Source organism: Anas platyrhynchos, chromosome 3 (assembly GCF_047663525.1).
Source record: "Anas platyrhynchos isolate ZD024472 breed Pekin duck chromosome 3, IASCAAS_PekinDuck_T2T, whole genome shotgun sequence".
Lineage (NCBI taxonomy): Eukaryota > Metazoa > Chordata > Aves > Anseriformes > Anatidae > Anas > Anas platyrhynchos.
The window spans coordinates 31762572-31778272 of NC_092589.1; the positions used below are offsets into that span (position 1 = coordinate 31762572).

Genomic DNA, 15701 nt, shown 5'->3' on the forward strand with positions numbered 1-15701 from the left:
AATAAAAATAAAGGAGGTAAGTCTACCGGCCAAGTTTGCAGAAGAGTAGAAGCATCTTCTCAGAAGAGTACCCAAATGCTTACTCTCATACTTGCATCTTGAACAAGTGATTCAAGGAAGTGACCACTTTTCAAGGACTACTCAAGAGGTAAGGAGATTGTCTATCAAATGTAATAACCTGTGTTTACTACCTTTGCATAAGATAATTCAAACTAGCTTCTCCCAAACAATTACTTCAATTGCTGGGCAAGAGACGATTCCTACTTTTGTATCTTACTTAAATATAGAACTTAAAGTTCTTTTTAACAAATTCAAAACAGTGCCAAACAGAAGTAGCTTCTTGTTTCTTTACTTGGACTATGCAGAAAAGCATTCTTCTTCCAGACTTCTGAATTTTGTATGTAACTTCATAATCTATTCTTGCTAACTAGTTATTTCGCCACTGTCTATTTACGTATCCAATAATTTCTGGTTAGTCACTGCAGATTTATTTAAGTGAATCCCTTTCTAAACCTGGTCAAGTATTTCAAGAGAGATTCCTCTTTGAAATTATCCCTTAACTTTTCTATCACCCATAAATTTATGGGCCCCTTTTTCTAGTCTCTAAGCATTCTAAGCAAGCTTTCATTCGCATGCATCCTTTTCTTGATAGAGGCCAATCACCTGTATCAGAGAAGGCTGAAACATAGAAAGAAAGAAATATTCAAGCACAGGTCAGCTACCGATTTTTCATGTCTCAATAGTCTCACCCTAGACTCTTTAGAGAATATTGTAACAAAAAAAAAATTATTATTAACATATTTCAGCCTTGCAATTTATGCCCTACTTGCAGTAACTAGTTCTGAAAAATGCACTGTCTTAGAAAAATCAGCTCTGTCACATCTCAATGGCCTAACATAACCCAAACAAGAATGCTTTCCACAATTCCTCAATCCAGAGGCACAATAAGTAAAACATAGGCCACTGGGGAGAAGGTGGTCAACTTATCCCATGTATGAATTTGTAGTTCAAAAGAGATTTTCTAAGCATTCCAGGATTATTCTAAAGAATTTCAGTCCCAGAAAAAAGTTTCTTTAATTTAACATATTTCCTTAAGTCAAGAATTGAGCTCTTTGAACCCTCCTGCAAGCATACAAGCCTACTTACTCCTTCTTCAAAGTTTTCATATTCCATAGTGACAGGTAGCCATCTGAAAAACCCACAGCAAGCAGATTGCTTCTGCTTATGTAGCACAGGGTTGTTACTGCTGTTCCTGATGGATTTTGTACTTGAAAACAGAGATGTCGCCCCTCTCTGGTCACAGCTTCTCTTCTTTGTGGAACTTCAGCAGGAATTCCAGTGACAACTTCTAGGTCTACACACATACAAAAAAAATCACATGATAAAAGAATGTGTTATTTCACTTAGCATGCATGTTAAACACTGACATGACAACACTGATAATCTAGTTTTACCATCCAAGGCCAAATACCCATTTATGCAACAGTAATTTGCTATTGTCATTTCATATGTATTCAAAGAACTCTAACTCGATTGAAATTCTCACTTGTATTTCAAAATCAGGTAGAAGTATAACCAGAAAGAATTTTTTCTTGAACTCTGTACATCAGGAGCATGGGTCTTGTGATGAAGCGCTCTGAAGGATATCAACTCCTGAAGCTACTGTTGTAATAACGGAACAGCATACGAAAACTGAATAGGTAAATCAAGTATTTCAGTCGTCCAAATGCATGACGTTTGGTAAGTTGGATTTAATCTTAAAAATACGCCTACAATTTGCCCCCATATTCGTTAATAGAAGCAAAATATCATTCCCAATAAAAAGAGTGCTTCTGACAACTTCCCATCAGACAGCTGCACTGGCTCAGATAGTAAAGTTCCTATACCTCACTGGCAAGAATTGATCTTGGTGGAAGACGGTGGGCATTTTAACTTTAGAAAGAGCATTAAGCCACTCCCATCTTTAACCAGTTCAGGACTTCATGATACCAAACCACCATCTGCAATCAGTAGTCTGTATGCTAGTATATTCAAAATTGGATCTATATTGTTTACTTAAAAGACATAAGCTTTCTTACATTTAAAATGGGTGTTTCAAGTTGAAAAAAAATGCAAGCTTACCAGATGCTTCTACTTCATTCTGACTACAAGATAAATCATCCAAACAAAGATCAACCAGAAGTACATGTCCAACATCTGTAACCACTGCTGCCACTCCAAAGAGCCATCGCAGACTCTGGTGTAGGTGCTGAGTGCTCACACTGGCTCCTCCATGATTAATTATGGGTTCTATACCAGTTACCTACAGGAAAAGCATAAGTTAACATTTAACCTGTCTGACAAGCTAAATAAAAATCATTCAACAAGGAAACCAAAATTAGGGCATCAGAAACACTCACTATGACATAAATGCACAACACTTGAAAGCAAAGCATTGTTTTCAATTATTTCAATTTAAAAAAAAAATCAGTCCTGTAGAAAAATCAGCTACTGCCTCTCATTTACGGTATTTCCTACAGTTATTTAATCCAATAAACTCCAGCTTATATGGTACACTCTGTTATTACAGCTTACCATCTTCTCTTTCCTACTTAGAAATAACTAAGGAAATTTTTAAAATTAATTACAGAAGAAACTTTACTGCATTTAACAGCCTTACATAAGGCAAAAATCTAGTTCTCCCAGTGCTCACAGCCTATCAGCACTGGGATATAGTCTATGCCTTCATAGTTGACATCAGAAGTCAACATGGACTGACCAAAGAGAATCAACATGATAAACTTCTGTGACGAAATGACTATACCAGTTAACAATGGGAGAGCAGTGGATATTGTCTGCCGGGACTTCTGTAAGGCCTTTGACACTGTCTACTGTAGGATCTTCGCAGACAAACAGTTGTTACATGGGCTGGGCGAGCAGACAGTGAGGCAGATCAAAAACCAGCTGAAGGGCTGAGCCCAGAGGGTGGTGACCCATGGCACAACATCGAGTTGGAGGCCAGTATCAAGTGGTGTACCTCACAGGTCAACAGTGGGCCCAGCCCTGTTAAACATCTTTAGGGATCTGTTGATCCCTGAAGGAGTGTTGGCACAGGTTGCCCAGAGAGGTTGTAGTCTCCTTCTTTGGAGATCTTCAAAAGCCATCTGGCTGCTGTAAGGCAGTCTGCATGCTGTTTTACTTTAAAATTAAGACCCTTCAGCACCTGCAACACCTCCTGGGACAGCACTCACTGCTATACCAGAGATACAAACACCTGAAAACTCCTGCAGCAAAGCTATACAAGGAAAGAATGTAGGCTGTCATTTAGCTTCTTGCAAAATACAACAGAATGAAAACAGGAAGCTTTACGTCAACAACGTCACATCAAACTGAAAGAAGTGTCCATCACAAGGTAGTCTCTTCCTATATATTTTTTCCAGTGTTGGAAAAACTAACTAAACCCTGAAGCCTCAAAGTCTTCTCCTCTCCCATATTTGTTATGACCACAGTGCCCAACAATCCACTACAGAATTTACCTTTCAGCTGTCCCAACACTTCTAATCATAGAAGTATCTGCAGCTATTTACATACCTACATTTTGTTTCATTTTCCTATGAATCAAATTAAATCTCCAATCTTCCCTGCTACTCAAAGCAGTACCAAAAGCATTTTGAGTATTCAAATTTTTTGCTGTGCATCTTGATGACTGTGATGAGGAGAGCACAAGTACAGTACACACCTCACTGCAGCACTACCCAACGTTCAGGTGTTACTTCTAATTTTTCTTTGACCATTATTGTCATTGTACTACTGGCTCCAAATGAATCTTCAACTTTTGCAAAAAATATTTCTGGGTTCTAACACATCAATTTTCTATGTAAAAGCTCCTGAAACAGCACATTTTTCCACTGTTCTCTGCACTGTCTTCATATCCTCCTAGCCCACTGCCAGCTCATTCTGGGAATGAACAAAGACAACTCCTCTCAGCTCACTGAATCTCAATGCTACCCTTCTGCCTCACACAAACTAGGAAAATTTGTGAAAATACTATTCAATAGTTCTGAAACATACAAGCACTGTAAAACAATTTAATGCTTTAGTTCCAGTAAAAGCAAATTTGAACCTAATTCAAATAGGTTGCAGTAACATTTTTAATTTTTCTGCTACATTTTGCATGGATGTCCAGAAGCAATTAGAGATGCTCGCTCCCACAAAACAAAAAGGCATTTTTCTTCTAAGTTTACAAGTTTTTTGAATCCTTTCCTTTCTGAATGGCCAATCTACTCTTGCACTAAAAGTCAGCTATACAGTCACTATAACTACGCTGTATGGATACATCAATGGGTGAACACCTCAGACCAGAGTTACTGTAAGCTAGTTAACCTCTATATCTGGCTACAGAAGATATACCCACAGTAAAAACAGTCCATAAATTAATGTGCTCATTAAAGCCATAAAAAAGCAACAACTCAAACTGCAGAAAGTGATACTAAGAATAGATTTGCATTTTACTTTTAAAAATAATCAGTGTGGAAGAATCATTTCGGCAGATTAAATCAGGTTATACATTACATACGTGCCAGTATGAATTACAGAACAATGAAATCCAAAACAAATGGAAAATAGTCAAGTGCAAGCTTTATCTACTTGTTTCTGCTTACCTTTGCTCCTACACACAACGTAAGAACTTTATGCTCCAATTAGTAATACCTGTGCCCTGTCTATGTTGATGTAATTAATCTAATAGCAACAAGATAGGAACCAAAGTGAAAGCAACAGACCAAACATGCTTGTAATCAAAAACATTTAGGGCAGAACAGCAAAAATTCAGATAAGCTTTGGCTTTATCCCAAAATTCATAACCCTTATCACAAAACAGCCAACTTCCCCCTGCAAGATTCCTCACATCTTCTCCTGAACAGTTTGCTGTGCCACAGCAAAACTCCTTCCTACAACTGATAGTTGTAACTATATTCAAATGACTTCCATACACACAGATTAAATATGTGACAATGATCCTTCTTAACCTATTTTCATTTTTCTATTCCCAGCTCATTCTATTTAGATGTAAGATATAAAACTTCAACTTGAAATGTCTAAATCATTCACTGCACAACAGCTATGGAAGTCTGAGATACTTTAACGACAGTACTTCTGACAGAAATAAACCACTTAGGAAACATGTACTACAGACACTTCAAAGCACTTTTTTCTTTTTCAATCTGACGAGGAGAAAAAAAAAAAAAATCAATGCCTTTTTTTGAACTTGGAGAATTAGATAACAAACCCATTTTACTACCGTTATAATTCTCAAGACAATGGTATTGTTAGGCCCCTCCTTTTACATCATGATTCTCTTGACTGGATGCTCTGAAGTTACAGTATGTTAATACAGCATAGAATAAAATACGTCCTACAAAGAGATGCTCCAAAGCTTTTCCTGAAACAGCACATAGTAAGATAAAAGCTTTGCTTCTCTGATTAACAAGTACATACCCTTCCTGGAAGAACAACTGCTTTAACCACTCTTGATATTCCAAGGTCATACAGACAGAGAACACTTCCCTCTGCTTCTTCCAATCCAACCAACAGCCCAGCTCTCTTCTGCCAGGAGAACTCCTTTACCACGCGAACAGTGGGAGGCTGGTCATTCACTCCACTGAAACGATATGCAGAGAGCCTCTCTCCTGTCACAGAGTTCACTACCTCAAGTTGAGGACCACATGCCAACCACGCCTGGCCATTTCGTCCTGGAAGAGAAAAGAAAGCTGACTCAAAATTTCCAGCAGAGGACTGAAAGCAACTTAAAAGTCATCGCCCCCTTCCCCCAATAAAAGTACCTAACAGAGTAAGACTAACTTACTTAATTTTGGTCAACTATTTAAAAAGACACGTTGAAATCCTCAAGCAGCCCACCTTAAAATTTACAACCTTATTACTTGGCATTTGCACTTGTCATCCATATACTGAATGATTTTAATTGTTGGGGGCAACGATTGCAATAAATTGATCCAGTCTGTATGCCATATTTGGCTTGATTTTGCTAAAAAACATCTGAATACATAAGGATATTCAATTCTTCGAGTACATTTCAACTGTAAAATTCATTCCGGTTTATTAATTTTACTTGACATATCCCTGCTTTGGGTATGGATTTGGAATTTGAGAAGAAATTATCTTAAAATGATGGTAAATGCATTAGTAAATTACAAATCTTACCTGTGATTACCGAAGGATTTAGAGTTTTTGTGTCACAGAACTACCTCAAACTCAAAGAAGTATTAACTCAATTACTGCATTTACAGCCAGGTAGGTGGATTCTACCTGGTCTTAACAGAAGCCTGGAAATCCAGACAGGCACCCAGCTCTACTTTCTGATCACACAGAAAGAAAAACTATCTAATCAGCTTAGCCACTTCAGAAACTCTCACTGGATATTCATCTGCATCCTATTCAGGAGTTTGGAAATAATGGCTGCAGTGCCTAACATTCTTAGCCACTTTGTTTTACTCAGTTTGGAAAATATTTTTTTTTCTTTTTTGTCTCTAACATTGTAAAACTATTCCCACATGTGGTATCACGATGGTCATATAGCTTGTGCTGGTGCAAATAAATATAGCCCAAGACAACACTATTACTTGAAAAACTATTCTTTAGTTAATTAAAAATTGAGGAAAGCTCACTGATTCAGCATGTTTAAGTAAATGACTTTAATAGCACAAGATTATTTCAGCCTTCAATGAGGATTGTTGTGATTTCAAAGTTCATTCTAATATTAGCATTTTAAATAACCAAGACATCTTTTTTATCTTCTCTAAGCCTGATGCATCTCAATAGAACCAATCTAAAGCAGTTGATTCTATGACCCTATGTTTCAGGTAACCTCCAGAAAATAATGACTTTGTACAACAATAACATTTTAAAGGGTAATGCTCACCTCCAGAAAACTTCCCACACAGCACAGAATCTAGGGTTATCTCATCTTCCCCAAGTGCTTGAATAGTCACCTCAGGAAACTGCAGCAGACTGCTTGTTACCTGAGCCGTTAGGTCTTGCATTCTTCACTGTAAAGAAATAAAGAAATGCAAAAATACTCGTGTCAGACATATATTTTTGAGATTCACAGAGTTTTCATCAATATACATCAAATAATCTCTTTTACATCACGTGTAGTTCTTATAAGCAAGAGGGGGGGAAAGGCATTCGGAAAAAAAGGCATTCAGTTTTTGACCTTACAAAAGAGCAAAGTGACAACCATTTGCTTTTCTAATGCCTATGAGAAGTTTCAGTAAAAAAGCAATGCACAGGTATTGACAGATAAATAGCAGCAAAACAATACACACAGCTCAAGTCTACTCACTGCAGAGTAAGACAGGGTTTTAGAAAAATAACTTATTTCTCTTACAGCGTAAGTCACAGCTAGTTTTGAAGACCAGGCTCTGGGAATAACAGACGAATTACAGAATATTAAGGGGAAATGACAAGATAAACAAACATAATTTTTATGAATTATCCTTCTGTGGAGGATTATTCTCCAAGACCTGGGCACTGGAATCGACTCTATCTAAAGTCACAAGCCTCACGCATTTGAGAACATGTTGCTGTATCTTCTGCCGGTATTCAGAGCCCCCACGTGAAGAAGGTAACATCTTGAAAAAAAAAAAACAACAGTTTCTGGCAAAGCCAGTATTGCAGGAGTAAAGAATTTCTTCCTTATATCTAATCCAAATCTCCCCTCTTTTAGTTTAAACCCCCTTCTCCTGTCACTACAACCACTGCTAAGAAGTCTCTCCCCATCTTTCCTTTAGGCCCCCTTTACATAGTTAGCATCATTTAGCAATGCCAACAGGATGAGCTTTTGCACTGCATAGAGGTGCCCCAGACAGTGAAATGCTCCGTATTTCAACCAGCAGTCTGCCTTAGTTTACTCATAAATGAGTGACTGAACATGTTGCATGAGTAACCCATAATGCCAAATACTAATAGATATTCTGGGCTTCTGAATAGCATCTTTCTAATTTCCATCAATATCCAACTGCTTTCATAGGTTCCTTTGCAACTCTGTGATGCTGAACAAGTAGGAATGACCTGAGAATATAATCAGGAGAAGAAATTTCAAGAGAGGAACAACGGGACAGCCAACTGATACATCTGAAAGAGCAGAGAAAGAAGGCAACCAAGCAGAAAAATCATATTCAAGACAAATGCAGGATAAAGTAATGGGGATATACTATGTAATGAACAAAGAAAGACTACTCAGCAGAGCACATGCAGAAGGAGATAAACAGAACAGATGGAAGCAGCAGATAAAATAGATACCAAAAGTAGACTATGTCATTAACTTTAAAAAAAAAAAAAAAAGTAAGAAAACCCACCCAAAATGCTTCTCATGTAATAGGATATAATGTGTTCTTATTACTTGGGTTCTTTTTCTGTCAGCAATTGTTATCCTTTTTAGAAGACATGTAAGACAAGGAGATAGACGGAAGAAAAAGGATCTGAAACACGTAGTCTCTGTCCAGGGTCCCAGTGACTTCTATCCGAGATGTTCTGCTAGGAATCAGGTAAGGTTCTGCATTCTGACCAGGCCAAAGACCCACCACTACCAGAAATAACTTCTTGGGTATTTTGCACATGGCAACTGCTTCACAGTCTAATTCACTGTTTCGTTAAAAGTAAGCTGCTGATGGCTTGACGGAAGAGTTATTTGCTGAAGGTACGCTCTGCCTCATCACCCAGATCATTAATAAAAGCACTACATTTTGTTTTAAATACTACTTCAAAAACCCTGACGTAGCCTGTTTTAAAATGTTCACCCAGTTGATGCTCCGCTAAGGGAGAGCACTGATTTTGACAGCACGTACGAAGGAAGTGTAGAAAGCAGCATGCAATTCAGAAAAGAACACGATCGTGGGGAATAAAACCATAAATCTTCTCTATAAATAAGCACGAATGCTTCTGAAAAATGCGTTTGTGTGACAAGCACTCCATGATTACTAAGATGGTATTTCGCAATAGTCGCACGATGGTTCTGTGTTAAAGAACCGAGGTGTCTCCCTCCCAGTAGGGCAGGCAGGTGGCATTCCCAACCGCACGCCCTCAGCCCTCCTGCCTTTGCCACTGCCCACCTGCAGGCCAAAAGCACAGAGAGAAGGCCTGAGCTCTGTGTGGCCAAACTGAAAACTGTATTTTAAGATAATCCAGTGGGGAGATGCAATTTCAAAGAACAAACGAGCCCCACAGCCACCACCCTGAACCAAAGCCAAGTGGACTCCTCTTCTCCGGTGGGAAGCTCCCAGTTTGACACAGCACTGCCCTGCCCGCAGTCCCCTCACCTGTGTCAGTCCAGTGCCACCCCTCAGGAACACCAAACACTTCAACACCTGGAGCATTCTTGTAACCTTACATTTAATCATGCTGCAGCTATTTTAAATGCATATACAAGCATGAAAAAAAATGCTACAGCACCAGGCATGCCTATGTCTCCTCTAGGAAGCCAACATGAATTTATGACTTTTTTTTTCCTAGACATCTGGCCTGGCAATATGGAACTGGGAAGATAAACTCCATGATAAATTATGAACAGTATGTATAGTGATCAGGTTATTAGCATGGTTTACTTCCATCATTCTGCTAAGTTAAACCAACGACTGCTGGGAAATCACAACAGTGGAAAAATATTTGCTCACAAGAACCCTGTGACTAGGACAGAGATAGGTTAAAGGCACAAAGCCTCTCCTGTTCAGAAGTACATCCAAAACTGACTGCGTTTCTGCTCTCTCTGAAGACAATGTCAGCGATTACATTTGTATTCCTCCTGTCTGTTGGAAACCAGATTAGTGTGAAATGCCACAGGCTTACTCCACATTCAGGAGTAAAATCGGCATCCGACCTTCCAGCTGCATCCTACACCAAAGCGCTCTGTGTACACACTGCCAACTCCTCTTCCACCCCGGGTGCTTAAAACTTCACACATCATGAATTATTCCCAAAGACATGAATGTGTCAAAAAACCCTGAATGATGGCCCATTTTTGGATGAACAGACTCCAAAAGAAAAACATGAGAAACCACATGTTCAAGAAGAACCACAGACAGCCAAGTCAGAGTTCTGGGATGTCAGTTTTAACTGACCGAAGTGCATGAAAACCACTTTCGAAGACAAAGAAAATGGTGTCTGCTTGCTGAAGAAAAAGCCCAAAGCATGGCCAGTCACAAGCAGGTGTGATTTCACAAAACACGGTGAATTCACCGGCACCAGAAGAGAGACCTGGCTGCTGCCTCCTGCCTCTCCATGCACTCATGTTCACCCCACCGCATCCCTGCGGCTCACCCCGCACTGACTGGTGAGCCTCTCCGACTGCTCTGCGAGCCAAGCCAACTCCCTAAGCAGGCAGGAAACTAACCCCGAAAAGCCAGCAGCTTTCTGCCAGGTTAGAGAGTTAAACTGGCTTGCAGATAGAGCTAGCGAGCACTAAAGTCAACACAAGGAAGAGGCAGGCCAACGCATTGCAAATCCGCAGAGGGAGCGAGGCCTTCCCCATTTTATGGCAGCCAGCCGTTGTGCTGGCTCCTGCACGTGTGAAACTCCACGCTCAGTTTCAAGGAGCTGAAACCAACTTCACTTTTAGAAAGGTCACTGCCCAAGACACAGCCAACTTTTAACTCCCTGTTTCATCTAGAGACTACCTCACTGAGAAGGCTCCAGGTGACAAACATCACTCTCATTCAGCAGATGGGGAAGCTAAAGTGATTTCAGCAAAGTATTATTCAGTGATCAGAGAACAAACAGCATTGCACGACATCATTCCAGGCACATTTTCTACAGAAAAAGGACAAAGAGTGGGAAGAAGCCAAGGAAGAGAAGGTGAAAGACAAAGCTAACTCTTTTGAGATGAGCAGCGTACACTCTGTTGACTAACAGGTAAAGTTGACAATTACAGAACTTCAAGAGCTATTATTGACTACTTCCATGACATTTTCAGTGGAAAAAAACAGGAAGCAACTCACAGGCACCAGAGGAGGAGCAGAAGACGATGACACTTACAGCACTTTGGTAGTCAGGTGCAGTGAATTAGCACTTTGCCGTGATTTACTCCTGAAGAGAGGATTTAGTGAGCACCACAGGGTACTTTCTTTCCTAGCTGCGCAGAGAAACTTCCCCCTAATGTCTTAAGCAAAAGCTCCATGCTTAAACCAAGACCTGAACTTCAGTCTAGAGCCACTGCTCATTATGCTCATCCACATCATAATTCTAGACCGCTTCCCCCAAGCACAGCCTACAGGTTTCATCAGTCAGAGGCTGTGCGGATGCGCCACAAGCTCGCTGAGAAACACAGATCCACAGTGCGAAGAGTGAGGAGAAAAAGAGTTGCAGCTCTCTATCCAAACAATCCCCAATAGCTACAACCCAATACCTGACACAAACCATGTATTTGGTTTCCCTTTAAATCAAAGAACAAGCAAAACCAAACCAGATCAGAACCCAACACAGGAGCCAATTCACCCAGCTACCTCCTATGGTTAACCTCTAACACGAGGTTATGCTTTTAGCTATGCTTTTACCCAAGAGGGGCAGGCCCTGGCTAACACGGCTAAGCCAGCAGAAGTTCCTGCAGTCAGTTCTAAAATTATGGTCTTTTTTACATTACTTGGTACGCCAAGGGCGGGCAGAGGCAGGTGTCAGCAGCACAGAGCACACACAAGCCTCCTAACAGACAGCCAGTAGTCAACCAGGCATTTCCAGCCTCCTGGCATGCCACCGTAACATACATCCTTCCCGGCGCTTTCACAGGGGGCAACAGGATGAGCTGAATGGCAAAAACATTTGAAACACAGACAGACAGGCCCAGGCTTTCGGTGAGTGCCCTCCCAGTTTGAGCACTCTGTTCTCCGCACAGGCAGCACAGCACCACGCCAGCAACCGCTTGTCACCATTATTTTTCGAAAACTGCATCTGACAGCTTACTAGGTAGAAGGCAGGAAATTAATAGGAGCCTGATTAAGCTCACTGTGCTGCGTGAAAAAAGCAATCCCCGAGCAGATGAATGCAGCACAACGAGTCGATGTCGATGCAGCCAGCGCACGAGGAGCTGTCCTCAGCAGAGCAGGATACAGCAGAGCGCCGTGTGCCCCAGCACGTGACAGCCGCCCGCCGGGACCGCCACAAACACCCACAGCCACGGGGCGAACACGGCACCTGAATGAGCACGCTGCGCTACGGGCAGGGCTCAGGACTCCTCACCAAGCCCCTGGGTTTCGGGGTATTTTACAAACCACCGTGACGGAGTTGAGAGCCGGGAGCCAGCCGCCACGCTCCTCCTTCCCTACCAGCAGCACCTCCGGACCGGGCTCATTGAAGACATGGAGTATTTATGGTTAAGGCAGCAGCATGCAAGGGTGATGCAGGGACTCAGCGCGGCAGGCACACGCTGAGCACCGCGCCGGGTCAGGACCAGCAAAAAAAAAAAGCCCCAAAAGGGCAAACAGAGAGGGAAATAAAGCCAGGCGGGGGCAGGGAGCCGCGAGGCGCGCTCGGGGGCTGCGGGGAAGCCGCCCCCCGCCCCCCCCGGGCCGTGCCCGCCCCCGGCGGCGCTGCCCAGGCCTCACCCGGGCCACGTGCGGGGCTGGGGCCGGGCCGGGCCGGGCCGCGCCGCCGCCGCCCGCGGGCCCTTACGTAAGGGGCTCGGGGCCGGGCCTGCAGCCGCCGGGGGAGCGCCCGATACGCGGCCGCCGCCCCCCTCCCCCCCCCTTCCCTTCCCCTCCGTTCCCTTCTCCCTCCCGCCGTGCCCCCCCCCGCCCGGTACGTGCCGGTGAGGCCGGCGGCATCTCCCGCAGCGGTTGCAGCCGCCTCCCTCCGCCCGCCCGCCCGCACCGGGCCCGGCCGCTCCGCGCCGCGCCGCGATCGGGGCCTGCGCAGCCGCGCGCGCCCCGCCCCCTCCCCCCCCCCCCACCTTCACCTCCTCCTCCCGCGCGCGCGGCACCCACCTCGCCCGCTCACACCGCGCGGGGGCCGGCGGGCGGAGGTCTCGCGAGAGTTGCCGCTGCTGCTCCTGCTCCTGCCGCGGTGATGCTGCTGCTGCTGCCGCCGCCGCGGGAATTTTCAAATTCGCGGGATCGCGCCTCGGCGGGACTACGTGTCCCAGTGTGCCGCGCGGCACGCCGCTTCCGCTCCTCACGGCCCTTCCGCCGCGGGGCACGCTGGGAGGTGTAGTTCCTGGGCGGCTGGCGCCTATGCTGGCGCGGCGCGGGGAGAGGCACCATTTTGGCTCGGGGCCTGGCGGGCAGCCCCGTGGCCGGGGAGGGGCAGGAGGGGCGGCACCACCCTGAGGGGCCAGAGCTGTCCCACCGCACACCCAACGCCACATGGCGGCAGCTGGGGCCTGCCCGCCTCAGAGGACGCGCAGCTGGGGCTCAGGGAGGCTCCATGCGAGGTGCCTGTGAGGCTGCTCGCTGCATGCTGAAACCCCAGCGAGGGCACCCGAATGGGGTTTCGCCAGGAGCAGTTGTGTGTGATACACGCCAAGTGCCAAGGAGGAGACGACTTTGTATATTTTATAAATAAACAGCCTTCCAGGCATACTCGATCCTTGGTTTCTAGTTTATTGCGTTAATTCTGTTTGACTGCAGAGGTCCACACAGCAAGGAAGCAGAAGCATAGTTATACTTCAATGAAATAATACTGTAAATTAAACATATTTTAACATGTATTCGTTCTAGACACTACATTGAAATTTTAGCATGAAAAAATACCCAAGTGGCAATACAAATTAACATTTCTCTAGAGGTAGAACACAACTGTCCCACACATTCACCCCTGGAGTGAGGGCAGCTGGAGGTACTTACATAAAACTATTCTTTACAACCACGACAATGATAGTTCTTTGTGTTGACTTGTCAAACGGATTTATGACCTTTTTCCCATCTACTTCAGAACGCAAGCTATACATCACCATCACCTTGGCAAGATACTTACTCTTTCAGGTTCTGCCTCATGGAGGGAGAACGTCAGCAACATTAGAAAAGCATCTGTACTTATAAATTACCGTTCAGTGAATCCCAGTGCATAGCTCCTGATGTTCTGGATGTCGTTTCACTTAGGATGAGAAGGTGATAATAAATTGAGGTATCTCTTGTGCAACCCTTCCTGTACAAAGAATGAGCAAGCTCCTCCTTTCTTGTACTGCGTAAGAATTAGATGACTGAAGATATTTTCAGCCCCTTTCCCACCTAGTAATTGCTTCCACACTCCCCTCCTCCCTTTTTTTCAAAGTAGCCTAGCACAACATGTTTTGTTCTCTTTTCCATGTGTATTCAAATCTCTGTCAACATGTAGAAGACAGTTTTTAATCAATCTGCGCATGGCTGTTCAATATATGGTAATACTTTTGTTTCAGCTACTAAAGGAGGCCATTTTTTCCTATATTCATGCTAAATAAAAGAAATCCATTAACTCTCCCAGCTTCAACAGAGCCTAATGCAGTCACTAACACACTTAAATAAAAACCAGCTAATTTCTTTTATTCAGGTGTTTTGCTGTTGTGAGAATTTACGCGAAGCTTACGGAACTCACAGGAGTACCTGTAGCATAATTTCTTTTCATCCCTCAGTTTAAACTACTGGACTAGGTCTTCTGTTTTCAACTATAAAATCAGAAAGATGGAATTTTGATCTTTGGCATTTTAACAGATTTTTCACTTTCAAGCTATTTTTGCTCCAGCCCACATAGTAACCTTCACAAAGAGATTCATTGCACATTGCATTCAAGATCATTTCCATTACATTCTACAAATTGTCCAGAAAATACCAGAGCTATTAAGTGTCACTCTAGCAGTTTAATACCCACCTTTTCTCTCATACTCCTACGTGCATGTCCTAAAATACCCTAAAAAAAATTAGAGTGAAAATCAGGATACGAGTCAGTTCTTATATTCCAGACCTCTTTAGCACATCCACAATGGATTTTGAAGCAAAGCAGCAGAACTTTGAGATGAATGTTTAAACAGAAAAATACACACTCAGAAAGGCGGACTGACAAAAAACAACCAGGTAACTAACACTGAATAATCCTACCTGAGACTCCAATGTCTTCTTTCAGAAGAATAGCTTCTTCTCAGGACTAATCTGTTTCCCATCACAGCAAGGACTCCCAGTTAGAGTTTCTTTAAGGACAACACCAAATTCAGCAGAAAAAAACCCTCCCTGTAAAACACTTCCACCAAACACTCTCAAATATGGCTTTGCAACCACCCCAGGCGTGTGATTCAAAGAAGACTTGCAGACACCCACCTCTTTCTTCACCTCCTCTTTTCCAGGAGAGGAAGCACCTGCCAGTTTCCTAAATTGGTCTGTTTACTGCCTCCTCGCCCTCAGTCCGTCTGGGCTTCAAAGAAGTAGGCTATTTAGCTGCACTTGTCCTCTTATTTTTAATATGAAAACATATGCTAAAAAACAAGATGGTCAACATAAAATTAAGGTTATTCACTGAAAGGATGGAAAGCAAATAAGAAGGAAAAAGAGCAAGTCTAATGCTATCCTTTGGAGTGTAGGTATGCTATCATGCTCAAAACACTTTTCTTTTAAAACAGACATTTTCAGGTATTAATAACCAAATCTGCAGTGCTACCAAGAAGTGGCAGGATCACCAAAGGAGTGTCAAATACACTCAGTTTCTCCCAGCTTCCCACACTATTAACAGCATCAATTATCTCTAAATTACAGCTG

At 43.1% G+C, this 15701-nt stretch overlaps 1 protein-coding gene across 4 annotated transcripts in view; it reads right to left on the reverse strand.

The window, feature by feature from the left end:
- Positions 1-15187, reverse strand: part of AHCTF1 (AT-hook containing transcription factor 1) — a 48808-nt gene extending 33621 nt beyond the window's left edge. The window contains exons 1-5 of one of the 4 annotated variants that reach the window (XM_072035648.1): positions 15051-15187; positions 6917-7043; positions 5476-5729; positions 2122-2302; positions 1147-1354 (exon numbers count right to left, since the gene is read on the reverse strand). In XM_072035648.1, coding sequence (XP_071891749.1) covers positions 1147-1354; positions 2122-2302; positions 5476-5729; positions 6917-7037 — 764 coding nt within the window. In that variant the 5' untranslated portion in view covers positions 7038-7043; positions 15051-15187. Of the gene's footprint in view, positions 1-1146; positions 1355-2121; positions 2303-5475; positions 5730-6916; positions 7044-12788; positions 12924-12965; positions 13122-14823; positions 14844-15050 lie in introns of those variants that run through there. The other 3 variants (XM_072035647.1, XM_038176763.2, XM_038176762.2) reach the window with 3 other exon arrangements.
- Between the last annotated feature and the right edge of the window lie 514 nt (positions 15188-15701).